This window comes from Chroicocephalus ridibundus, chromosome 4 (assembly GCF_963924245.1).
Source record: "Chroicocephalus ridibundus chromosome 4, bChrRid1.1, whole genome shotgun sequence".
NCBI classification, from domain to species: Eukaryota; Metazoa; Chordata; class Aves; order Charadriiformes; family Laridae; genus Chroicocephalus; species Chroicocephalus ridibundus.
The window spans coordinates 94,324,173-94,347,772 of NC_086287.1; the positions used below are offsets into that span (position 1 = coordinate 94,324,173).

General features: G+C 67.1%; 5 protein-coding genes across 6 annotated transcripts; 3 read left to right on the top strand and 2 right to left on the bottom strand.

The window, feature by feature from the left end:
- The first annotated feature begins 645 nt into the window (after positions 1–645).
- Positions 646–8,869, top strand: SNTB2 (syntrophin beta 2). Its single transcript, XM_063334902.1, has 7 exons — positions 646–1,089; positions 5,126–5,336; positions 5,757–5,967; positions 6,482–6,624; positions 6,826–7,022; positions 7,179–7,360; positions 7,585–8,869. The coding sequence occupies exons 1-7, from the start codon at positions 663–665 to the stop codon at positions 7,675–7,677; spliced, it is 1,464 nt and encodes a 487-aa protein (XP_063190972.1). The 5' UTR covers positions 646–662; the 3' UTR covers positions 7,678–8,869.
- A 614-nt stretch (positions 8,870–9,483) lies between these two features.
- On the top strand, positions 9,484–13,476 carry VPS4A (vacuolar protein sorting 4 homolog A). Its single transcript, XM_063334906.1, has 11 exons — positions 9,484–9,626; positions 10,114–10,225; positions 10,340–10,487; positions 10,595–10,656; positions 10,924–11,043; positions 11,221–11,377; positions 11,716–11,864; positions 12,032–12,113; positions 12,222–12,441; positions 12,566–12,706; positions 13,021–13,476. The coding sequence occupies exons 1-11, from the start codon at positions 9,606–9,608 to the stop codon at positions 13,120–13,122; spliced, it is 1,314 nt and encodes a 437-aa protein (XP_063190976.1). The 5' UTR covers positions 9,484–9,605; the 3' UTR covers positions 13,123–13,476.
- Positions 13,477–14,071: 595 nt separating this feature from the next.
- On the bottom strand, positions 14,072–18,718 carry COG8 (component of oligomeric golgi complex 8). Of its 2 annotated transcripts, none has more exons than XM_063334905.1 (5): positions 18,378–18,718; positions 17,788–17,995; positions 16,893–17,711; positions 15,782–15,950; positions 14,072–14,439 (listed from the first exon to the last, which is right to left on the bottom strand). In XM_063334905.1, the coding sequence occupies exons 1-5, from the start codon at positions 18,689–18,691 to the stop codon at positions 14,282–14,284; spliced, it is 1,668 nt and encodes a 555-aa protein (XP_063190975.1). In that variant the 5' UTR covers positions 18,692–18,718; the 3' UTR covers positions 14,072–14,281. The 2 variants fall into 2 exon arrangements, with proteins under 2 accessions (XP_063190975.1, XP_063190974.1); XM_063334904.1 differs by lacking the exon at positions 14,072–14,439 and adding an exon at positions 15,130–15,620.
- Positions 18,719–18,754: 36 nt separating this feature from the next.
- NIP7 (nucleolar pre-rRNA processing protein NIP7) lies at positions 18,755–19,971 on the top strand. The gene is made up of 5 exons (XM_063334907.1): positions 18,755–18,855; positions 18,981–19,067; positions 19,191–19,329; positions 19,410–19,550; positions 19,631–19,971. Exons 1-5 carry the CDS (start codon positions 18,800–18,802, stop codon positions 19,748–19,750), a joined length of 543 nt encoding a protein of 180 aa, XP_063190977.1. The 5' UTR covers positions 18,755–18,799; the 3' UTR covers positions 19,751–19,971.
- A 333-nt stretch (positions 19,972–20,304) lies between these two features.
- Positions 20,305–23,576, bottom strand: TMED6 (transmembrane p24 trafficking protein 6). Its single transcript, XM_063334913.1, has 4 exons — positions 22,658–23,576; positions 21,384–21,510; positions 21,003–21,154; positions 20,305–20,813 (listed from the first exon to the last, which is right to left on the bottom strand). The coding sequence occupies exons 1-4, from the start codon at positions 22,853–22,855 to the stop codon at positions 20,589–20,591; spliced, it is 702 nt and encodes a 233-aa protein (XP_063190983.1). The 5' UTR covers positions 22,856–23,576; the 3' UTR covers positions 20,305–20,588.
- Between the last annotated feature and the right edge of the window lie 24 nt (positions 23,577–23,600).

The window sequence follows — 23,600 nt, forward strand, 5'->3', positions numbered from 1 at the left end:
TGGCACCCCCGTTGTCCTTCCCTCTCGCTGGCTGCTCTTCTGGGCAGCATCAGGTCCCCGGTGTTGGCTTCCCTCTCCCCGTGCTGGCCAGCAGCCGGGTGTCTCGGTGGCCACTGGGACTCTGCCTGGGGCAGGGGGATTTATTCCTGAAGGCCAGTTATTCCTGAAGCCTGGCAGTGTCCAGCAGGGCGGGGACGGCACCGCTGTGCCAGCGGGGAGCGGGATTTGGGCGCTCCCCGTGCTTTCCTTTCCCCCCTTGCGCCCCCAAAGGACGCGTCCCCCATGCCAGAGGAAGGGGTTCGGGGAAAATTTGGGCTCTGGGAACGGCTGACGGCTCGCACCCCTGGAAATACGGGAGCGGAGACCGGGAAATGGAGAGAGGGGCGGGAAATAAAGCGCAGGGCGGGAAATTAAGCGCGGGGCGGGGCTTCGCCGCCCCTCCCTCCGGCGCGACCAATCGCTGCAGCGGCGGCCCAGCCGCCGCTGCAGCGATTGGTCGCGCCGGAGGGAGGGGTGGGGCGTCCTAGCCCCGCCTCTCTCTTAGCGCCGAGCCTACCGCGGCGCGCCATGCGGGCGGGGGGCGTGGTTTTAGTGGCCGCGCCCCCTCCACCGCTAGGCCACGCCCCCTTCTCCCGGTGCGCGGCGGCGGCGGCGGCGGCGGCATGGCCGTGTGGACCCGGGCATGCAAAACGGGGCTGCTGGAGCTGCTGCTGCGGGAACGTTGGGTGCGGGTGGCGGCGGAGCTGAGCGGCGAAGCGCTGAGCCTGACGGCGGAACCGGGAGGCGGCGAAGCGGCGGTGCTTAACGGCGTGGTTAACGGCAACGCGGAGGCAGCGCCCGGTTGCGTGCGGAGGGTGCGGGTGGTGAAGGCGGAGGCGGGAGGGCTCGGTATCAGCATCAAGGGAGGTCGGGAGAATCGCATGCCGGTGCTCATCTCACGTATCTTCCCGGGGCTGGCGGCGGAACGGAGCGGGGCGCTCCGTCTGGGCGACGCCATCCTCGCCGTTAACGGCGTCGATCTCCGGGATGCCACCCACGATCAAGCCGTCCAGGCGCTGAAGAGAGCCGGCAGGGAGGTCATCCTCGAAGGTACGGGCTAACCCCGCCCCGGTGCTTCCTCCCTCCTCTCCCGAGTGACTGCCACCCCGTTACCGGGTCCCACGACACCCCCCTGCCTCTGTCACCGGGGTCCCGGAATGACTCTTGGGCCCCTTTTCTGATTGCAGGACCCCATTCCCCGCACCCCACCCTGGGGTACGTGTGTGTCCCCCTCCAAAACGCCCACTCCCCGTGCTGGGTCCCGCTGTGCCTTGGGGACAGGGACAGGGGTGTCCCCTCCGCGGCCGGGGTGCTCCTGCTTGCGGCAGGATGGGGACCCATCCCAGCTGGGGTCAAGGACTGGCCACCTCTGCTGACTGTGCCCCCCGCGACAGACCTGGGGTCCCCCGCGACAGACCTGGGGTCCCCCAGCTGCGGTGTCCCCCCCAGGGCAGGGTGTCCCCCCATGGCAGCTCTGTGGATGGAGCCCCTGGGGTGGGGGCTTGTGCCCCCCGAGTCCCCAGGGAGGGCTATGGCTCCCTGGGTGGTGGGTCTGGGGTCTGCCCGTGTCCCTGTGGGCTCTGTGCCCGTGGCACAGCCGGCTTGGGGCTGGCCTGGCGGAGCCGCCGGCTCCTGCCCGACCTGTTTCCCAGCAGCCCGACAAGCTCGGGCAGGACCCGCCTGGCCCAGCGGCGTGTGGCACAGGGCTCGTGCCGGGGGGTGCCATGTCCTAGGCAGCCTGGAGGACGTAAACCCCTCGTGCTGTGGGTCAGGATGGCCCATGTAGGTCCATGGTGCCACACACACCGTCCTGCTGTCCTGGCGAGGCTGTCTGTCCCCTGGTACGTGGGGCTGCTCCGTGGACGCGGCTGTGCCCGGCTGGGCTGGGCTGAAGCCGGTGGCAGGCGCTTCTGCTCGCCCACCTGCTCCTGGTACGAGGGTGGGCAGGTGGGCTCCCTGGCGAGGCTGCAGCTGGCCCAGGGTGACTCTGTGCAGCTCGGCCACTGCTGGGGGGCTGTGGGGGCCGAGGTGGACCTGCAGCGTTGGGCTTGGCACTTAAACACCTGGCTGGTTGGGGTCTGCCGTCGGAGGCAGTAAGAGTCCCCATGGCTCCCCCCTGCCGGATTTGCCATCTCCCCTGCGCGTCCTTCCCCCCACTCCCATCTCACGCCACCCGTCCGTTTGATCCTGTCCCGCAGGAGCTCCGGCCCCGTGGCCTGTTTGTCCCTTGCTTCCGCCACGGGCACGGGCGTCGCGGCAGCCGCCTCTTCCCTTCCCGGCAGGGCCGTGAGTCTGATCATCCGATGGCTGCAGCTGCCCCACGGCCCGGGGGGACTGTCCGGCAGCTGGCTGGGAACTGCCAACCCCGGAGAGGAGCTGGGGAAGACCTCAGCCGCGCCATCCCACCCCATCCCTCCTCACCAGCCCCCGGAGGTGTGACTGCCCTGGCAGCTGGGCTCACGGGCAGGTGTCGGGGCCGATGGTGGAGCGTGGGATCACCAGCCCTGCACCAACACTCCGGTGGGGCTGGCAGCCCCTGCCCTGGGTGCTGGGTTTGCACCCCAGGGTGCCTGTGGGTGCACGGCAGGCTCCAGCACACTGGGGGAAGGGAGCCCTTCCGCCTCTGTGGGGGAGCTGCAGGCAGAGCTGTCGGCCAGCAGCCGGGCTGGCCCAGCAGCCGGCAAAGGGGAAGGCCGGTTGCAATAACCGACCCACACGCAAACGTGGGGAAACCTCTGCGGTGTTTCCCTTCCGCGTGCCGATGGCAGGAGGGGGCTCTGGCCCCGAGGACGGACTGATGCCGTCCAGGTGCTGTGCAGGGACTCGGCGAGGCCGGTGCTAACCCGGCATTGCTGTGCAGCCGGAGCAGCCGCCTTCCTGCGGCAGGTCGGGCGAGGGGCGCAGGCGGCAGCTGGGTTTCCTTTGTGGTGAGCGCGTAGGCAGGGCGGCAGCGGCTGCTGCTGGGGTAGCCGTGCACCGGCCACCGGCTTGCCAGAAGCAGAAGAGGTGGTTGCAGGTGCCACCACCCTGGTGCTCGTTTTGCACCCGCCGGCACGGGGTGCTCCGTGCTCCTGCATGTGCCATAGCTGCGTCCCCTGCAAAGCAGGGAGCTGGATCTGCCACCGTCCTCGCTGGCAGATGTGGTCCCACGCATCTGCTCGCTGCTGGGGTGCGATTCCCACGGTGGCCGAGCTGGCACAGCCTGGCAGCGTCTGCCTGCTGAGAGCCACCAGCGTGGCTGCCACCCCACCGAGCCCATGCTCCTCCGGCAGCGCCCTGGCACGGCGCTCGGGCTCCCGCACCGCCGGCTGCAGGGCTCGGCCTCTCGCTTTCCCTGCTCCGAGGGCTCTCGGGGAGGCGGTGGCCATGCCCTGGCGGAGGTCAGCGCTGGCACTGTGGACGGGAGCCTTGCTGGGGGGGCTGGCTGGAGGGTGCCGAGCTCCCAGACGCTGCTGGAGGCAGCTGCCCACATCTGGCAAACATCTGCCGAGCGGCTCCACGGCGGGAGCTGCTGCCACTGCCCTGCGGCGCTGCCCTGTCCTGCCCGGCCAGGCAGCGGGATTAGGGGTGCGCGGGGACGGCGGTAATCCCGGGATCAGTGCGGCGGGAGGCTAATATTAACTCGTTTGCTGCCCGCGCAAGGACAAGGGCCTCGTGGCAGCACATCCCCACCCCGCCACGCTGCTCGGATCAGCAGATCCGGCGCGAGGGCGGGGGACAGGCCGGCTCCCCGTCCCCGCAGGCGGGCGTCAGCACCCGCGCCGGGGGGATTTGCCGTGGGTGAGCCCGGGGCCACGGCAGCCACCTGCCCGTGGGGTCCAGCAGCTCCACGACCGTTCGAGAGCGGGACCTGGACCCTGCCACCACCATCGTTCCCGCTCCGGCAAAGCGCCGGTGGGCTGCGTGGCCTGGCTGCGGTGGGGTGTTGGCTTTCCCCGAGCAGCGGGGAGCTTCACTCCAGGGCGGATTACAGCTTTATTTGCTTTATTTTGTTTGTTTTCAACTCCCCGCTGCTCCGGGGGTGTGGACGTCGCTGTTCCCAGCACGTTCCTCCTTTGGGGATGGGCTGCTGGGGCTCGGCGCAGGCAGACCACCCTCTCGCGCCATGCGTACTGGCTGGGGAGCCGTGTCCGAGGGGGGGGACGGTGGCGGGGGTCCAGCGCCGGCTGCAGGCGCCGCGTCCCAGGCTGCTGTTGGCACTCGCTCGCAGCTTTCCTGCCTGGCCGAGCACGTCGTTCCGCGCGGCCTCATCCCCGCTCTGGCAGGCGGTTCCGCTGACGTTCCCTGACATCTTGAAGGCGTTGGCTTTCCCCGAACGTGGTGGCTGATGCAGCCGCTGGCTCTCGGTGAGCCCACGGCGGCACCGTGGCTCACCCCATCTGGAGCTGGGATGGGCTCCGGGGTGCGGGCGCCTGGCCGGGGCTCCGCTTTGGCTGGGCTGGGTGGTACTTGGGGAGGGACGGTCCAGGGGGAATAGGAGCCGGTGCCTCCTTCCTTCCTTCCCGGCCTGAAGAGGAGAGTGGAGCCGGGATGTCCTGGCTGCAAACCCTCCTCTTCCTCGTCCCGCGGAGGGAGGCTGCTGGCAGGCGCGAGCGGCAGCCTGGGGTCAGCTCGCCGTCAGCGCCTGCGGAGCTGGAAACTTGGCCGGTGTCTGTCCTCGCAGCGCAGCGGCCGGGGTGGATCAGGATGGGCTGCAGCCTGACCTCCTGCCCGGCACCATTGTGCTGCGCCGCCTTCCCTTTCCTACGCCCTCGTCAGCAACGGGGATGAGCCGCCAGCGCCTGTCTCTGTCTCGGGGCTGGGTGGGACCCTCTGGGCCGTGTCCCGGTCCCCAGGGCTGCCACACACCCTGGGGGGGAAGGCAGGGTCCCCCCTTTCCTGCTGCGTGTCCCCTGCCTGCGGCACGATGCTGGGGGGCAAGTTCAGCTCCCTGGTGCTGCTGGGGGAGGTCCCGCAACCCCCCGTGCATGCCAGGGGGGACAAGACACCCCCACAGTCAGAGCATCCCTGGGGTGCAGGGCTGTGGCATAGGGGTACCGGACACCTGCCTGGCCTTAATGTGTCCCCCCCTGCTCCCCGTCCCCAGTGAAGTTCATGCGGGAGGTGACCCCCTACATCAAGAAGCCCTCGCTGGTGTCGGACCTGCCGTGGGAGGGGGCTGCCCCGCATTCGCCCAGCCTGAGCGGCAGCGAGGACTCAGGCTCCCCCCAGCACCAGGGCCCCCGCGACCGCAAGGTGATCCCCCTGAAGATGTGCTTCGCTGCCAGGAACCTCAGCATGCCCGACCTGGAGAACAGGTGAGGGCAGGGGGTACCCGCACACGCCCCCCCCCAAGCCCGGTGGTTGCTGGCATGGGGGGCCCCGCTCCCCACAGACCCCTCTGGCGCAGGGCTGGGGGCTGCCCCTCACTGCGGCCGGGTCGTCCCGCTTCCCCCGCTGAGCTGTGAAAGGAAAGTCCGGGGATTTTGGCTGGAGCCGAGGCTGTGCCGTGCTCCTGCCCCGGCCTCCCAGGGCGGCTGGCAGCGTCCCCTGCCTACGGAAAGGGGGGCCCTGCAAATCCCCCCAGCTTTCCCTGCTGGCAGGGCTGGCACCGGGCTGTGCTGGAGGCTCCTTGGCACGGCCAGAGCCCCAAACCAGCGCGGCCAGTTTGCCGGGCTGGGCAGGGGCACGCTGCTCCCGTCCCGCCCAGCGCCGCGTGTCCCCTCGTGCCCTCGCAGGCTGATCGAGCTGCACTCGCCGGACAGCAGGAACACCCTGATCCTGCGCTGCAAGGACACGGCGACGGCCCACTCCTGGTTCACGGCCCTGCACGCCAACATCGCCGCCCTCCTGCCCCAGGTGCTGGCCGAGCTCAACGCCATGCTGGGCACCGGCGGCGCCGCGGCCGGCGGCAGGGAGGTGAAGCACATCGCCTGGCTGGCCGAGCAGGTATGTGCCACCGGGGCTGTGCTGGAGGTGCCACTCTGGGGACCGGCGCCATCCCTGGGGACAGCAGCGCCAACGGGGCTGTGGTGGCAGCCAGAGAGCTCTGCCACCCGCCTGGGCACCGGGCTCTGCCACCCTACTGTCCCCTGGCCGGCTGGCTACGCTCTGACGAAGGTGGCGTTTCCCGTGCCCTCAGCCCCCTCTCCCGCTGGGATTTCCCAGTTGGAGACGCTCGTCACCCCCTCGCTCTTCTGCGAATCCACTGCCCGATAGCCACAGCCTGCCCGGGCACTGCGGTGGGCTCGGCCCCAGAAAAGGAGGAGCTCCTGGGGGCTGCCCACGGCGAGGCTTTCCAGGATGGCTACTCTCGGCAGCACCTTGTATGGCTTTACATGGATGCTGCCGAGAGCCCGGCAATGTGGAACCGCTGCCTTGGGGTCATCCCGGCCAGGGGTGCAGGGTGCCCGGGTGGTGGTGGGCGCCTGCCACCCTTGGTGCCCCTCACCGTCTCTTCCAGGCGCGACTGGATGGAGGGCGACAGCAGTGGCGGCCGGTCCTCATGGCGGTGACGGAGAAGGACCTGCTGCTGTACGATGGCATGCCCTGGACCAGGGACGCCTGGGCCTCCCCCTGCCACAGCTACCCGCTGGTGGCTACCAGGTGGGCTAGGGGGGCTGGACCCGTTCTCCTGCTCCCCCCGTCTGCACCCAGCTCCTCCACTCATGCTTTGGCTCCACCTTTCACTGGAGCTGGGGGGAGACTCCGAAATGCTGATGTGCATGGGGCGGCGCGGTGCTGGTGCGGCGCTGGCACTGCTGTTGTGCCGCTGACCCCCCCCCTCCATCCATTTCCCACCCCCAGGCTGGTCCACTCGGGCTCGGGCCGCCGCTCGCCCGCCCTGGGCTCGGAGCTCACCTTCGCCACCCGGACGGGCTCTCGCCAGGGGGTGGAGATGCACGTCTTCCGCGTGGAGACCCACCGGGACCTCTCCTCCTGGACACGCGTCCTCGTCCAGGGCTGCCACGCCGCCGCCGAGCTGATCAAGGAGGTGTCTGTGGGTGAGTGCTGGGGGGGTACACCCCAGGGGGTCCCCCCTTCCCTCCCGGGGTGCCGTCAGGGGGAGGACCTGGGTGGCCCAGCAGGGCCCTCCGCTCCGGGGGGTCTGGCCGGCGGCAGGGCGGGCAGGGGGGGCTGAGCCCTGCCGGTGCCCGCAGGCTGCACGCTGGGCGGGCAGGAGGTGCAGCTCTCCATCCACTACGAGGGCGGCTTCACCATCTGCCGGGAGGAGCCGGGCGGCAGCGTCCTCTTCCGCTACCCCTACGAGAGGCTGAAGATGTCGGCGGATGACGGCATCAGGACCCTCTACCTGGACTTCGGGGGCCCCGAGGGGGAGCTGGTGAGGAGGGGGCAGCCGGGCTTACATCCTGATTTGGGGGAGGGGGGGGGGTGTCTTCCTCCATGGGCGGCTCCTGCTTCTCCTCATCCCTGCAGCACAGCATCACGGCTGCCTGGACCACTGGTCGGGAGCCCCTGGCCCTGTCTGTAAGACCCCTGGTGCCCCCCCATGGGGTTCAGCGTGCCGGTCTGGGGGCTGATGCCGCTCTCCTTCTCTCCCCGCAGGCGCTGGACCTGCACTCCTGCCCTAAGCCCATCGTCTTCATCCTGCACACCTTCCTCTCGGCCAAGGTCACCCGCATGGGGCTGCTGGCGTAGGTGGCCCCGGCCCCCACCCGCCTGCCCTCATCACAAACCAGCCAGGAAAAGCGGAGGGACCCCCCCCCATCGCCCCTTCTGCCCCACCAGTGCCTTGCCAGGGCTGGGATTCTCCGGGGCTATGGCAGGACGGCTGCCCTGGGCGGGGGGTGAGCCTCTCCTGCTCCACACCAGCGGTCCTGGCCCCCGCGGTGCCGGGGGGGCCGGGGCACAGACACCAGCTTTAATTCCCCTGGGCCTGAAGCCATCACTGATCTCACCGCCTGTGCCTTGGAGGGGGGCGAGCCTGGCCCCCCTGCACTGGGGGACCCCAGGAGTTCCCCCCACCCACGTCTGGGGGAGCCAGCACCCTCCCTGCCTTGGGACTTCCCCCCGCAAAGGGGGTCACGTTGTCCCTGCACGGGATGGGGCTTGGGCCATGAGCCCCCCCCATTGCTGCAGCACGGGGTCCCCTTGCCCCGCTCAGGGTGGGGGACACACACTTGTCTTACTCGGGGCACTCATGGGTACAAAAGGGGCTGCCCTGAGCCCTGGGGGGGGGGCTCATCCCTGTGGCACTCCCTGGGGTGCAGGCAGGGGCTCAGCCCCCCCCGCCTTGTGCCCGCGGGGCTGGGGCAGGCGCAGCAGTGACCCCCCGAACCTCCCAAAGCCAGAAAACGAATACTGTGTCGCTGCTGCCGAGGGGCTGGGGCTGCCCGGGGAGCCCCCCAGGGCTGCCACCCCCCGAGCTGTGCTGTCCCCACAGCCCCCCCAGATGCTGCAGCCTGTGCCCCCCTGCCCGGGAGCTGCTACGTGGGTCTGCCCCCACGCTGCTGGGGGGGCTCGCGGGCCCCTGTGGGTTTGGGGCAGGACGTGTAGATTGATGCACTTTCGCTTTTTGTACTTTCTCTCCCCTCAGGGGGGGCAGCTCCTGCACGCCGGGGTGCTGGGGGGAGCCCCGGGCACGGTGGGAGTGGGACCCCCCCAGGGTTCCCCCCTCCCGGCTGAGGCCCCGTTACCCCTCAGCCAGACTCCTCTGCACATTTTTCTGCTTCCCGTGGGGCTGTGCCGGCCCGGGGGTGCCGGGGGGGTTCCCAGGGGATGCCGTGGGGTGCCAGCCCCCCCAGCCTGGGGTTGCGGCTTGCACACAAGCACTACAGGTCCCGACCACCACCCCCCACCCCGCCCCCCCGCTGCACCGGCTCTGGGTGCCGCTCACCCCCTTCTATTTTTGTATTCTTTGTAAATCGCTATTTATATCAGATTGCCTTTTCTGGGGTCTCCGAGTCTCCCTCGGGGGGGGCTGGGGGTGTGTGTCTGTGGGGGGGCGACACAGTTAATTCCCAGTACAGCACATGGTGTGTGTTGGGGGGGGGAAGTGATGGGTTGCCCAGTAAATGCACTGGGCAGAGCCTGGCGTGGGGGTGCTTGGCGGGGGGGGCTGGGGGGGGCCTCTCCAAGTGGGAGCAGGGGAGGGGCGGGGGGGGGGGCAGTTAATTCCCTACAGCACATGTGGGGGGCGGGGGGAGGTGATGGGCTGCCCAGTACGGGAGAGACTGGGATGTACTGGGCAGAGCCCGGCGTGGGGATGCTGGGGGGGTCGGGGGGGTGTCTCTCCCAGTGGGAGCGGGGACGGTCGGGGGGGGGGGGCAGTTCACCCCGGGGGTGGCCGTTGCGGGGAGGGGAGGGGGGGCTCATCGGTGGTCACGGGCGTCTCGGGGTGTGTGGGTGTGGGTGTGTGTACGGGGGTGCTCGGGCGGGGCGGGGCGGGGGCGCGTCCCGGCGAGGCCCCGCCCGCGGCGCAGGTTCCGGCGGGGGCCGGCAGGGGGCGCCGTGGCGCACAGCCGCAGTCGCGGGCGGTCCCACGGGCCCCGCCGCCGCCGCTGCCGCCGCCGCCGCCGCCGCCGCCGGGCCGGGCCGCCCCAGGAGCGGCCACACCGGGCGATGAGATGACAACGTCCACCCTGCAGGTACGGCGGGACCGCGAGGGGAGCGGAAAGCTGCCGGAGGCGGGCTTCGGCCCGCGTCTCCCCCGGCCCGGGCCCTGGCCGGGCCTCCTCCCGCCCCCGGGAGGCCTCACCCGGCCCCGGTGCCGGCGCGGTGCCGGCCGCGGGGAGGCCTCACCCTGTCCCGGTGCGGTGCCGGCCGCGGAACCGGCTCACCCTGCGCCGGTGCGGTGACGGTCGGGGAAAGGCCTCCCCCGGTGCCGACCGGGGAAAGGCCTCACCCTGCCCCGGTGACAGGCCCTGTTGGGGCGGACTCATCCCGCCCGGAGCCCGGCCGGGGCGGTGGGGAGGAGAGAGGGCCTCGTCCTGCCGGGCGTCGCGGAAGGGTCCCCGCCGGCCGCCCTGGTGCGATTGGGCCCGGCCCGGCCCCCTCGGGGGTGGGGAAAGGCCTCGTCGTGCCCTGGCCCCGGTGCCGCTCCCCGGCTCAGGCCGCTCTGCTCTCCCCGGCCAGAAAGCCATCGACCTGGTCACCAAAGCCACCGAGGAGGACAAGGCCAAGAACTACGAGGAGGCGCTGCGGCTGTACCAGCACGCCGTGGAGTACTTCCTGCACGCCATCAAATGTGAGACGGGGATGGTGTTCCCCCCGCGTACAGCCCGGGGGGCTCCGGAGGGGGACATGGGGTTGGTGGCTGTGGCGCGGGGCCGCGGGTGATGCTTGGGGGGTTTCTCTGCAGATGAGGCCCACAGCGACAAGGCGAAGGAGAGCATCCGAGCCAAGTGCATGCAGTACCTGGACCGGGCGGAGAAGCTGAAGGAGTACCTGCGCAGCAAGGACAAGCAGGGCAAGAAGCCGGTCAAAGAGTCCCAGAATGACAACAAGGGGTGCGTGGGGATGCGAGGGCCCTCCCTGCCTGACGGCGGAGCTGACAGGACCCGGCTGCCACACCGGGGCCAGTCCCACTCCTGATTCTTGTGTCCCCTCTCCCCAGGAGCGACAGTGACAGCGAGGGCGAGAACCCCGAAAAGAAGAAGCTGCAGGAGCAGCTGATGGGTGAGGGGCTGCGGCGGGCACGGTTGTGCTGGCTGTCTGTGGGGTCAGTGGAGGGGTGGCTGCAGGGAGGGGACAGGCTGCGGGATGCCCAGAGACATAGCGTTGGGGTCCAGTAGCCCCTAAACTGTGCTCTGTGCTGAGGGGCAGCGGGGTAGGTGGGGGTTTGGTGGAGCAGAGGTGCGGGGAGGGATGGGGGCTCTTGTTCTCCTGGCTCTCGGCAGACGTCGGGAGCACAGTGCCCATGTGAGCAGAGCCGCCCCCTCACAGGTGCCATCATGATGGAAAAGCCCAATGTGAGGTGGAATGACGTGGCCGGCCTGGAGGGAGCCAAGGAAGCCCTGAAGGAAGCCGTGATCCTGCCCATCAAGTTCCCGCACTTGTTTACCGGTGAGGGTCATGGCAGCGCTGCAGCTGCCACTCACCCACGGAGGTGCCGTGGGGTGGCAACTGGGGTGAGCACTTGCAGGGAGGTGACCCCGACCAGCGGGGATGTGTGTCCCTGCGGGTGCATGTGATCTGGCCTGTGCAGGGACGGGGGAGTCGTGATGCTGGTCTCTGTTGCAGGGAAGCGCACGCCCTGGCGAGGGATCCTGCTCTTCGGGCCCCCTGGCACCGGCAAGTCCTACTTGGCCAAGGCTGTGGCCACCGAGGCCAACAACTCCACCTTCTTCTCCGTGTCGTCCTCAGACCTGATGTCGAAGTGGCTGGGAGAGAGCGAGAAGTAAGCTGGCAGCAGGGATGTGTCAGTGCTGCAGGCTGGCTCCTGGCCACCCTGCTGGCCAGGGTAGGGGAGCCACCAGCGTTGGTGAACCCCATTAATGCAGATAATGGGTTCCAGGGGAGAGCACAGGCCCTCCTGAGGCTCCACAGCCTGGGGGTGGCCCTTATCCCAGCAAGGCGCTCACCTTCTTGGTGCCAGCACGGGTTGCCAGGGTGGGCAGGGGCAGGAGGAGCTGGCAGTGCGTGGGGCTCCTCACCCCGGGGCCATCAGGGGTTCTGGGTGGCGTTGGTGCTGTGGAGAGTCCCTGACTGGGACCCGTCCCCTGCCTTTGTGCCCAGGCTGGTGAAGAACCTCTTTGAGCTGGCGAGGCAGCACAAGCCCTCCATCATCTTCATCGACGAGGTGGACTCGCTGTGCGGCTCCCGCAACGAGAACGAGAGCGAAGCGGCCCGGCGCATCAAGACGGAATTCCTGGTGCAGATGCAGGGTGTGTGGGGGCTTCCCTGGTGGGATAAGCTGGCATGGGGAGGGGGACCTGGGGAGAGGTGGGGAGCAGGACACCCGGGACACGTGTGGGAGAAGCTGCCGGACACCTGCGTCCCGCATTTCCCGGGGGATTGCTCTGAGCTGTCTGCCTGCCATTTCCCCGGGCAGGTGTGGGGAATAGCAGCGATGGGATCCTGGTGCTGGGTGCCACCAACATCCCCTGGGTACTGGACTCGGCCATCAGGAGAAGGTGAGCAGGACAAAACGCCCCCTCCCTGCTCCCGGACTCATGGGGACGTGCCCCAGCAGGGTCTGGCAGCACGGGGCTCACCCCCCCGCCTGCCTGCACTCCCTTCAGGTTCGAGAAGCGCATCTACATCCCGCTGCCCGAGGAGGCGGCCCGGGCCCAGATGTTCAAGCTGCACCTGGGCAACACCCCGCACTGCCTGACGGATGCCAACATCCAGGAGCTGGCCCGGAAGACAGACGGCTACTCGGGGGCCGACATCAGCATCATCGTGCGGGATGCCCTGATGCAGCCCGTCCGCAAGGTGCAGTCGGCCACACACTTCAAGAAGGTGAGCGGGGGCTGCTCCTGGCTGGGGGAGGTTCATCCCGGGGCAGCGGGCGGGGGGAGGCTATGGCTGGTGTCGGCGCTGCGGTCCCCATCCTGCCCATGAGCACCGCCTGGCTCTGCCGCAGGTCCGTGGTCCCTCCCGCACCACCCCCGGCACCTTCGTGGACGATCTCCTGACGCCGTGCTCGCCTGGCGACCCGGGTGCCATCGAGATGACCTGGATGGAGGTGTCCAGTGACAAGCTGATGGAGCCCACCGTCTGCATGGTAAGTGCGGCAGCCACGGCGCGGGGCCGGGCACCCGTCCTGCCGGGTGGAGGGAGGCTCTGGCACAGCAATGCTGTTGCCACTTCCCTGTCCCAACGCAGCTGCCTCTTTCTATGCCATGGGCTGGGCAGGGTGGTGACTCCTGGGGTGGATACGGCTCCTTGCACCCCAAGGGGGGAGTCCTCCTGCCAGCTCCCCTCGGGGTGCTGAGCCCCAAGGGCAGGGCTGGGCGCTGGGGAGGGACCTGGGCCCCTCCAGCAACTCCCGCCCGCCCCGTGCTCGGTCTCAGCTGCCACCCGATCCTTGTGTTGTAGTCGGACATGCTGCGCTCGCTGGCCACCACCCGCCCCACAGTAAACGCTGATGATCTCCTGAAGGTGAAGAAATTCACGGAGGACTTTGGACAGGAAGGTTAAGGGGAGGGGGGGGCCGGGCATGGGGCTGGGGCAGCTGTGCCGGCAGGGCCCTGCTGAGCCCCCCCACCACTCCAGCTGTGCCCTGCCGAGCCCCCCCACTGCGCTGGCCGTGCCAAACAGGTTCATTTTCCGCTCACTACTCACCCCATCGCACTGCAGCACCCAGCGGGGCGCGGGGAGCACGGCCCGGGGGGGCTGACACTACTGGGGGGGGGGCTCAAGCATGGCCTGGGTGGCCAGGTGCTCCCCCTGGCTGCGCCCAACTCTTCTTCCTGCTCTTTTTTATTTTTTAAATTAATGCTGCTTTGGGTTCTGTCTTGTTTATATGAAAATAAAAACAATCCAAAAGCTTCAGCCAGTGCCCAGCCCCTCCCTGAGGCTCTGACCACAGCAGGGGACCCAGCCCAGCCCCCACCCCCCTACCACCACCCCAGGGCCGAGGCCTCCAGCTCTGCCGCTGCTGCCACTTTCAGGCAGGAGTCCCCAGAGCTGCTGCCTGTCCCCAGGACAGGGATTTGTGCCTGTGGCAGGGAGGCGCGGGGCTGCTCGGGGCTTTGCCCTGCCACAGCATGCAGCGCTTGGAGCAGCCCCGAGCCTGGGGATGGGACCCGAGGGCTCCTGCCAGCTGGTGACTCCCCCAGCCCCGCAGCCAGCACGCTGTGTCCCCAGGCCGGGCTCACCCCTGCTGCCTGCCCCCCCGCCCCCAGCCCCATCCTGATGCCCCCATTGTGCCCAGCTCCAGGCCCTGGTTGCTGCCCGCCCCCATCTCCACTGTGGCACCTCTGACTCTGCCTGCCCTGCCCTGCTCCCAAACAAACCCCAGAGAGGGGAATTTCTCCCTCACACCCACCCCCCCCACCCCCCAGCGCAGCCAGGTCTCGTTCCTAGATCAATAAAATAATTTAAGGTGCAAGGGGCAGGGACAGCAGGAAGGGCCAGGAGCCACACCGAGTCTTCACAGTCTGTATTGGCTGCAATAAAACTGTGTGGGAGCCCCCTGGGGACATGGCTCCGCGCTGCTTCTTTCGCCAGGGTAAGGATGGGCACCCAGCGCCGCGCTGCAGGAGCCCCGGGGCCTGGGCACCCACCGAGGGCTCCAACACAGCCCCGCTCCAGAGAGATGAGGCGGCTGGGCACCTGCTTGCTGGGGCAGCGGGCGTCAGTCCAGGAGCTCCATCCAGCTGACGTTGGTGAAGGTGCGGGTGTCCATCCGGTCGATGTAGAGGATGCCGTCCAGGTGGTCCATCTCGTGCTGGATGATGCGGGCGGCCCATCCTGTCGCCTCCCAACTCACCGGCTCCCCGTGCTCGTCCACGCCTGCTGCCCAGGAGAGGGGTAGTCGAGGGGGGTAACGGACACCAGGGAAGGGATGGGTGGTAATGGAGGTAGAAAGGGGGGGGACCCGTGTGACAGTGGGGGGCAGGAACGGGGTCCCACCCGGGGCAGAACCCCCGGGGGAATGGTGGGGTTTGTACCGGAGACGTGGACGGCCCAGTGTCGCGGTACGTAGGCGGAGAAGCCCTTGAGGCTGGTGCAGCCCTCAGGGCCAGTGACGAGGCGGGCGTCGAGGACGCGGAGCGTGGGGTTGACGAGCAGGCGGAGCGGGAAGGGCTCGATGCGGTGGGCGCGGCGCAGCTCCGGCGGGTACCGGCTGCAGCGGGCGGGGGACAGCTCGGCGGCGAAGACCCGCAGCGGCACCCCCAGCTGCGGGGCGCTCAGCCCCAGGCACGGCCAGTTCCGCAGCCCGGCCGCCAGCGCCGCCGCCAGCCGCCGCAGCTCGGGGCCGCCCAGCCGCTCCGGGGTGACGGCGGCGGCGGCGGCCCGCAGCACCGGGGCTCCCACCTGGCAGGGGGCGGCGAAAGGCGGGGCGGGGGGCCCCAGCACCCGCCGCCGCAACGCCCGCCAGTACGAGCGCTCCCGCTCGCCCCAGCCCGCCGCGTCCCCGCACCGCCGGACCGAGGGTCCCGGCCGGGCCCGCCCCGCCGCCAGCAGCCGCCCCGCCGCCGCCATGAGGGCCGGCCTGCGCGCGCAGCTACGGTGGCCGCCTGGAGGCACCGCGGGGCGTGAGCGCGACCCCTGGCGGCCGGGAGGAGGCGCAGCGCCCGGTGCAGGCAGCAGGCGGGGGAGCCGGGGGGGTGCTGCCCGCTGCAGGCAGGAGGCTCTTTGGGCGGGGGAAGGCAGGCAGGGGGGCCGGGGGCCACTTCACACCCAAGGGACAGGGGTCTCGGGGTGACACAGCCCGGCCCAGCCGTAGTCCCGCTACCCCGTGGCCGCCGGGATGTCCGGCAGCAGAGCCCCCCCGGGGGGGCTTTCCGGCTGTCCCGCTGTCTCGCTCTCTCCGGGAATGGCCTCCTCTTCTGTCTCCAGGTGTGGGGTGCTCTCTGGGGCCGGCTCCTCCTCGCCCGGTGCCGGCAGGAGGAAAGCCAGAGGCTCTCTGAGGGCATCGACATCGATGCGGCCCAGGCGGCCAAAGCGCTGCAGCTGGGTCGGGGGGACACCTGCCAGACAGGGAGAGGTGGCTCAGGTGGGGACCCCACGGACAACGGGAAACCACCACAGAGGTGGCAACAGCAAGACAGGACGCAGTATGTCTCATGGTGGCGGAGCCACAGCTGCCTGTGGCTCTCCCCGCCCCGAGATGCAAGTTTTGGGGTCTCACCCAGCGCCTGCGCGATCTGTGCCGGGGGAAAGAGGACCTGGAGGCAGCGGTTGAGGTAAGGCAGCAGATCCTCCAGAAAGGCCGTGCAGAACTGGGTGAAGAGCTCCTGCTCCCGCCCACTGAAAGCCGCCTCCTCCGCACGGTGAAAGGCCAGGATGGTTTTGGTCACCTGGAGGGAAAGGCAGAGTCGTTAATTCCCCAGAGAGTCATCTATCCCTGCAGACAAGCCCCCAACTCCAGCGACAAGGGGAATCGGTGGCCTGAGGCCAGTTGTATGTGCTTCAGCTGGTTCGGTACTGGGTCCTGCACTTGGGTCACAACAACCCCACACAGCGCTACAGGCCTGGGGAAGAGCAGCTGGAGAGCTGCCTGGGGGAAAGGATCGGCCGAATGAATATGAGCCGCAGCGTGCCCAGGTGGCCAAGAGCAGCCTGGCTTGTGTCAGGAATAGTGTGGCCAGCAGGACTGGGGCAGTGACCGTCCCCCGCCCCGTGCAAGGCCCTGGTGAGGCCCCACCTCAAATACTGTGTCCGGTTTTGGGCCTCTCGCTACAGGAGACATTGAGATTCTGGAGCGAGTCCAGAGGAGGGCAACGGAGCTGGTGAGGGGTCTGGAGAACGAGTCTGAGGAGGAGCGGCTGAGGGAGCTGGGGGTGTTCGGCCTGGAGAAAGGGACGCTGAGGGGAGACCTTATCACTCTCTACGGCTCCCTGAAAGGAGGGGGTAGCCAGGTGGGTGTCAGTCTCTTCTCCCAAGGAACAGGCAATAGGACAAGAGAAAACGGCATCAAGTTGTTCCAGGGAAGGTTTGGATTGGCTATTAGGAAAAATTTCTACACCAAAAGGGTTATCAAACATTGGAACAGGCTGTGCAGGGAAACAGTTGCGTCCATTTCCATACCTCCAGTCCCTGGAGGTATTTAAAAGACATGTAGATGTGGTGTTTAGAGACATGGTTTAGTTGTTGACTTTTGCAGTGTTAACTCAATGATCTTAAGGGTCTTTTCGAACCTCAATGATTCTACAACTTCATCCTATGACTACTCAGAGCAGGGCGAGCCTGTCCCCATGTTCTCCCAGGACAAGGCACAGCTCCATCCCCTGGCACCTCACCTCGCCAAGTGCATCCTCCAGGCAGGCGGTGATGTCCTGGGCCAGGGCGACGGGGCAGCAGAGCCGCAGGTCGTTGAAGGCGACGAGGAGGCCATTGAGGAAGCAGGCGAGGGGGGGGAAGTCCAGCAGCACCATGGGTGGCTGCAGCGTCCCCGGCTGAGCGGTGGGCACCGGCACCCCTGCGCTGCCACCCAGGACAGCTGGGGCGGAGATAAGTGTGTAGGAATTCATCTCCTCACGAAACTTCTCCACTGCCTCCTCCACCGCCTTCCTGAAAGCGTCGGCGGCCACGCGCTGGAAGAGGGGAGCCAGCTGCCCACGGAAATCGGCCCCCACCCTGCTGAAGGAGAGGCCGAAGTACATGCACTGTCCCAACAGTGAGTCCAGGCGGCTGCCCACCCCACGCTGGAGATCACGCTCCAGCGTCCGCAGAAACTCGGAGACCTTCTGCAGCACCCAGCCATGGAAGATGGCCCCCTCGTTGAGGGCCTGCCCCTCAGGGGGCAGGAGCGGCTCCTCGTCGGAGAAGATGGCACGATACTGGGTGACGATGTCGAAGAGGTGGACGCGGCAGGCCTCAATAGTCTTGGTGATGTGGAAGTAGGGATCATCATCGGGAATGGAGGCCTGGATGGAACGCAGCCAGGCGTCCCGCGCCTGCAAGAACTTGATGCGCAGCTCAGCCTCCGTGAAGACATCCATGCGCCGCAGGTAGCCGATGACCCGCAGGCAGGCTGGCAGCTGGATGTTGGTGCGGAGCTGCTGGATGAGCTGGTTCAGCATCAGCTGGGTGGACTGGCGCACCTCATCCACGATGCCCTAGGGTGGGAGAGAGGCCTGAGCTGCAGAGGCTGGGCATGGAATGGTGGCAGGGCAGTGGCAGAGCGGGGCCTACCTGGATCACAGGGATGCTGCTGTGCTTCCTCTCTAGCCGGCGCACATAGGCAGCGAGCTCCAGTGCCTCCTCATAGTAGCCGTTGCGGACACAGGTGTCCATGAGCTGTGGAATCTCGAGGATCTCCAGGATCTCCGTGTGCCGGTTCAGCGTCAGGCTGTTCATGCGCCGGCTGCAGGCGATCTCCTCGGCATCGCGCATGAAGTTCCTGTGGGATTGAGATGGGATCAGCACATGGCTCCCCCCTGCAGCGAGTGTACCCCAGGACCCTCCCACCCCTGCTGGCTTCTCCCCAACGTTATTCAGAGCCCCCTCCAAGTGCTGCCTCTACCCCCAGTCCCAGCAGGCCCTGATCCTTACTGGGCCCAGCACCAGGATCCCTCTCACTCCCCTCAGCCCAGCCCTCACCGGCCTCCCCTGTGCCCAGGGCTGCTCCTGTGCCCTCCGACCCTGTCCCAGCCTCACCCCATCCCCGCTCCTTTCTGCCCCCCCGCCAGTCCCCCCACTTCCACCCGTGCCTCTCCTGCCCCGGCCCCAGCTCCCACCCGAGCCCTTAGCAGGTGTCGCCACCCCGGTCCCCGTCCCCGCACCGGCAGGCGTCCTGGAGGGCGGGCAGGCGGTCCAGCAAGCTGCCGAGGCGGCTCTCGATGCCGCCGAAGCCGCGGCCGGCGCGGCCGGTGCACTCGGCGGAGCGGATAAAGGCCCGGTAGTGCTCGAAGGCCAGGCGGCGCGTCTCCGCCCCCACCCGCGCCCGCTCCGCCGCCAGCCGCGCCGGCTCCCGCCCCAGCTCCGCCAGCCCCAGCGCCGCCAGCTCGGCCACATAGGCGGAGAGCTCGGGGCCGCCGGGCCCCGCCGCCGCCGGGCCGCGCAGCCAAGCCAACAGCCGGACCTCCTCCGCCGCCATGGCCGCCGCCCGCTCTCGATGGGCCGCCGCGTCACTTCCGCTTCGCAGCTGCTTCCCGTTCCGCCGGTTCCGGTTCCGGCGCGGGCCCCGCGTGTGCGGTGCGGGGCGATGCGGCCGCTCACCGAGGCGGAGACGCGGGCGTTGTTCGAGAAGCTGGGACGATAGTGAGGGGCCGGGGACCGCGGGGGAACGGGGCACGGTGGGGGGGGGGAAGAGACGGGGACCGGGAGGGCCGGCGGCGGGAGAGGGGAGCGGGGCCGGGCCGGGCTCACCGGGTCTGTCCCCGCAGCATCGGTGAGAACATCCAGCTGCTGGTGGACCGGCCCGATGGCACCTACTGCTTCCGCCTGCACCGCGACCGCGTCTACTACCTGAGGTGAGCGGGGCCGGGGCCGGGGGAGGCGGCGGGGGGGTGTGCGGGGCTGTGTCTGCGAGGGGCTCCGGTGCCGGCTGCCGGCCCGGGAGCCGCTCCAGCTCTGCTCCCTCCCGCTCCCCGCAGCGAGAAGCTGCTGAAGGTGGCTACGAGCATCCCCCGGGACAACCTGGTGTCGCTGGGCACCTGCTTCGGGAAGTTCACCAAGTCGCAGAAGTTCCGGCTCAGCGTCATGGCCCTGGACTTCCTCGCCCCCTACGCCAAGGTGGGACGCGGCCCCCCCAGCCAGCCCCCTGCCCCACAGCGGGCCCTCCAGCCCCTCACCGCTCTGGGCCTCTCTTGCAGTACAAGGTGTGGGTGAAGCCGGGCTCCGAGCAGTCCTTCCTCTACGGCAACCACGTCCTGAAGTCAGGCCTGGGCCGCATCACAGAGAACACAGCCCAGTACCAGGGTGTGGTGGTGTACTCCATGGCCGACGTCCCGCTGGTGAGTGGTTGGCACAACCCCTGCGCTTTCCAGGGCTGGGGTGTGGGGAAAACTCTCTCACCTTTGCTTCATCCCCCCAGGGCTTTGGGGTGGCCGCCAAGTCCACGCAAGAGTGCCGGAAAGTAGACCCAATGGCCATCGTGGTGTTCCACCAGGCTGACGTCGGGGAGTACGTGCGGAATGAGGACACACTGACCTAAGGGACCTTGAGCATTTCTGGCCAGAATGGACCTTGTCCTGCACTATGAGTGCAGCAGTGGTGCAGGAAGCCATGGGAAGCCCACCCCAAGCAGGATGGAGGGGCTGGGAGCTGCCAGCACGCAGCCCCACATGCTCTGGGGGCTGCTGCCAACGCGAGGAGGAGTTCCTCCTGTGCCAGTCCTGCCCATCCCGTCACATAAAGCTTTTCCCTTCTCCCAGAGTGCTTGTTGTCTAGTGCGGAGTCTCAGGGCAGGGGGGCCTGTGGGTCTCTGGCTGCTTGGGTCAGTGCCTCAGACAGTGCAACACACGGGGGTACGACTCCAGAGAGGGGGAAGCACCGAGGCCAAGGGGAGGCTCCATAGCCCCTGGGTGAGCCATCGGAGGCTGGCAGCTGAGGGAGGGACAGGATGGGGCAGGCAGGGAGGGAGGGACGGGGCAGGCAGCTGCCTGCATGGCAGGACTTGCTTCGCCCGGGCTTGCAGAGGATGGACGGACAGCAGGCTGCGATCACGCTATTGAGCGTGTGCCAAGGGTTCCTTTATTGGGTGTCAGGTAGAAAAGACACATTAGGACACTAAAGACAGGCAGAGCCGTAACAAACTGATCCAGCACACAAAGCTCAGGTGACTGCGTCGCACTTTTTTTCTGTCAGGGTGATTTCAGCCAAGGCAGGGCTAGAGCCAGAGGCAGGAATGGGGTGAACTCTCCTTCCTCATCCTTGAGCTAGGATTCAGCCTTCCCTCCTGCTCTGCCAAGGGGCAGAGTGGCAGCTCAGTTACCAAGCGCTGCAGGCAGCTGCAGGGTGGGCTCCGGTCCTGCCCGCGGTTCCGGGTGCTGCTAGCACTTCTGCCTGGTGGAGGTTTGCACATTGAAGAGACGCTTCAAGAAGTAGAGCTGCAGGACCCCGGAGAGGACAATGACGCAGCTCTGAGCCATCGACCACCAGTTGACATAGTTGTAGTTGGACTCCAGGAGGTAGGAGTCAGACCCTTTCCGCATCCGTGCGAAGTTGTAGAACCGCCACATGTGGAAGATGTGGAGCTGCAGCTTCCGGATGCTGACCTGCAGGAGAGGCAGGTTCTCAGCAGTAGGGCCACAGCAGAGCTTGGCGCTGGCAGAGCTGCTCCTGCTGGGCCAAGCATTAAATTAAGCTGCAGCTCAGCCAACAGCAAATGCCCTTCTCAGTTCCCTTGAGAGGACATGCCCGTCCCAGCTGTGTTGGAGCACCCCCGTGGTTGCCCTGACACTCACCTCGATTGCCTCCAGGGTGTTGTTCAGCTCTTTCCTCTCTTCTGGCTGCTTGTTTTCCACATCGAAGCCTTCATAATAGACACCAAAGTTGAGATACACGTGCATGAAGCCAAAGTGGTTTTGCTGGTTGTCCAGGCACAGCTGGTAGAAACCTGCAGAGAGGAAAGGAAATTATTGTTCCCCGAGTAGAAGAGCTGCTGCCAGGCAGACCCATGCCAGTGCTCGACCTTCATCCTCCCTGTTAGGGAGGGAGGCATGACCAGACTGATCAATGCTCTGGGAGGCGCTGGCCATCTGAGCAGGTTTGGAGCTGCTGGCTGGGACCTGGCAGCCCCCAGCCTCCTGGCAGGTGGGCTGGGCAGGGACAAGGGCAACAGAAACCTGTCTCCTTGGTGAGGAAGTTGATCTGCCCTCGCGGGTCCTGAGAAATACCAAGCTGGAAGCCGTTGGGGTCGCTCGCTGTGGCCAGGATGTTCCTGCTGTTGCCAATCCCCGTCGCCCACTGGACCTGGAGTCAGGAAACACCCAAGGGGAATTCATGGGCCTGACTCCGTACCCAGTAAACAGATGGGAGCCCACAGGAGCCCTTGAGCGCAGGGAAGGGACCTGCCTCTACTGGGGCTTGGTTTGGGATCCCGTGAGGAGCTGGGCCCTTCGTTACTACGAGCTGAGGCCAGGAACAGCCTCCAGCAAGCTGCCAGCTATGCGTAAAATTAAAAAAAAAAACAAACCAAAACAAAAACACACAAAACAACCACAACCCGCAGCCTTGGGTAATGAACCCTGCAGTTCCGAATGCCCATTCGTGGTGCTGGAGGAGCTCACAGACCCCGTGTCTCCCACCCCACAGGCCCATTCTGGCTTCTTGCCACCTGGATCAGGTGCTGCCGGAGCATTGGGAGATGGAGCTGTGCCGAGCCCCAGGGCCATGCCGTGTTCTATAGGGCTGTTCTGCTGAGTGCAGAGCTGGGGGGAAGCTGCCGGTGCCAGGCATGGCCATACCCCAGCTCTCCTTCAACCAGCCTAGTGTAAACAGGAGATAAAAGGGCTGCAGTTTCCCCTGTGGGAAGGGGACAGAGCGTGGGGACAAGCAGATAGGGCTGTGCCCGAGACCTTTATTGTGCCTTCCATCTGCGGCTCAGGGGAGAGACGGGGGCTATGCAACAGCCTCCAGGCAGCCTAGCGAAGGGCAAAGCTCTCTGCAGCACAGGGACACCCCTAGCTCTCTGTGAGAGACCTCCGGATGTTCAGGCACAATGTCTGGAGCTCTCAGCACTGCTTTAAATTTTTAAAACAGGTATTTATAAAAATAAATGGGATTGATGATGCCTAAGAAAGCATGGTCCCTGCAATGAAGCATCTAAGTGACTGCAACCATTCCCTGTCTTGACCAAGGGCATTTCCCTCGCAAGGCAAACCATCTCCACGCCGGGGGCAGCGGGTCTGAAGTTCAGCCAGCACGTGGCCTTCATCCCACAGGGTCTCCTTCCACACATAAGCCTGGTTGCAGGACTAAGGCAACAGAGGATTGCCCGCCGCAGGACCTGCTGCACCCTCAGAGGAGGCAGCAGGCACCATCAGCACCGCCATTCCCCAACCCCATCGGCAGCTGCACCGTGCCAACAGCTTCCCGGGACGCGATCAGCAGCACCCACCTCGTAGCTGAAGAAGAAGTTGCCGCTCTGGTGTGCAAACTGCCAGAAGCACTCCACAGCACCGGCAGGGATGACGATGGCAAAGTCGTAGCGATCCGCTCCACGGAAGAGGGGCTCCTGGCCAGACCCACTCAGGGGCTCTGTCTTGGGGCAGCCGGCGGGGCCCAGCAGCAGTGCCAGGAGCACCACCAGCAGCATCTTGCCTCCCAGCCTCCAGCGCTCCCTCCCGCCGAGGCAGGGCAGGAGCGGAAACCCGAGGTGGCAGGGGTAATCATTAACTGCTTCGCAGCAGCACTTGGCAGCACCAGGGCCGGTGTCAGGAGGAGTGCAGCACAGGCTCTGCTCTTCAAGGTGATCTCGGTGCAGAGCAGGAGCTGGTCTGGCTCGTCCATGTTAGAGCCCACCCAGCTGAGCCCTTCTGCAGAGGCTGGGGCTGCTGCGAAGAAGCACCACAGTCACCGGCAGCACCTCCCGCCTGCACGGCGCCAGTCCTGCTCCCCTCACTGGCCAACACTCTGCCAGTCTGTGTCTTCTGAACAAGCAAATTAAGCAGTTCAGTGTTTAACTCCAAGAAACTTCCAGTTTCTTAGAGTAAAGCCTTAGTCTGCAACCCCCTCCCCTGCTCCCAGCCCAGGGAAACAGTTTTACAAGCAGAAGGGGAGGGAAAGGCACAGCCACAGCCAGGTGATGAGGGAAGCTCATTCCAGCAACTGCTGCTGAAGGACAAAGGGAAAGCAGGTGTTTCCAAACAGACTTCTCCCCAGCCACAGCTCTGTGGGAACGCAGCCAAGAGAGGCTGCTTTTAGAAAATGTCCCCATCCCTCCCCTGCCCTTTGACTTCTACAGCGATTAGTCCAGAAGCTTCTGCTTCATGCCTACACCAATGCAGCAGCACCTCGTACCTTCAGGGCATCGCTATTCAACCCAAACACCTGCCCACACA

Excerpts from the sequence above, each read along its gene's own strand:
- NIP7 (XM_063334907.1), top strand. The coding sequence starts at position 18,800 with ATGCGGCCGCTCACCGAGGCGGAGACGCGGGCGTTGTTCGAGAAGCTG. Across the intron at positions 19,068-19,190 it reads GACCGCGTCTACTACCTGAG|CGAGAAGCTGCTGAAGGTGG; the intron begins GTGAGCGGGGCC and ends CGCTCCCCGCAG. Across the intron at positions 19,551-19,630 it reads CCATGGCCGACGTCCCGCTG|GGCTTTGGGGTGGCCGCCAA; the intron begins GTGAGTGGTTGG and ends TCATCCCCCCAG.
- TMED6 (XM_063334913.1), bottom strand. The coding sequence starts at position 22,855 with ATGCTGCTGGTGGTGCTCCTGGCACTGCTGCTGGGCCCCGCCGGCTGC. Across the intron at positions 21,511-22,657 it reads ACTTCTTCTTCAGCTACGAG|GTCCAGTGGGCGACGGGGAT; the intron begins GTGGGTGCTGCT and ends TCCTGACTCCAG. Across the intron at positions 21,155-21,383 it reads CTTCCTCACCAAGGAGACAG|GTTTCTACCAGCTGTGCCTG; the intron begins GTTTCTGTTGCC and ends TCCTCTCTGCAG.
- VPS4A (XM_063334906.1), top strand. The coding sequence starts at position 9,606 with ATGACAACGTCCACCCTGCAG. Across the intron at positions 11,044-11,220 it reads GTTCCCGCACTTGTTTACCG|GGAAGCGCACGCCCTGGCGA; the intron begins GTGAGGGTCATG and ends TCTCTGTTGCAG. Across the intron at positions 12,114-12,221 it reads GACTCGGCCATCAGGAGAAG|GTTCGAGAAGCGCATCTACA; the intron begins GTGAGCAGGACA and ends CACTCCCTTCAG.
- SNTB2 (XM_063334902.1), top strand. The coding sequence starts at position 663 with ATGGCCGTGTGGACCCGGGCATGCAAAACGGGGCTGCTGGAGCTGCTG. Across the intron at positions 6,625-6,825 it reads TACCCGCTGGTGGCTACCAG|GCTGGTCCACTCGGGCTCGG; the intron begins GTGGGCTAGGGG and ends TCCCACCCCCAG. Across the intron at positions 7,023-7,178 it reads GATCAAGGAGGTGTCTGTGG|GCTGCACGCTGGGCGGGCAG; the intron begins GTGAGTGCTGGG and ends CGGTGCCCGCAG.
- COG8 (XM_063334904.1), bottom strand. The coding sequence starts at position 18,691 with ATGGCGGCGGAGGAGGTCCGGCTGTTGGCTTGGCTGCGCGGCCCGGCG. Across the intron at positions 17,996-18,377 it reads GCCCTCCAGGACGCCTGCCG|GAACTTCATGCGCGATGCCG; the intron begins GTGCGGGGACGG and ends TCAATCCCACAG. Across the intron at positions 15,621-15,781 it reads ACAGATCGCGCAGGCGCTGG|GTGTCCCCCCGACCCAGCTG; the intron begins GTGAGACCCCAA and ends CCTGTCTGGCAG.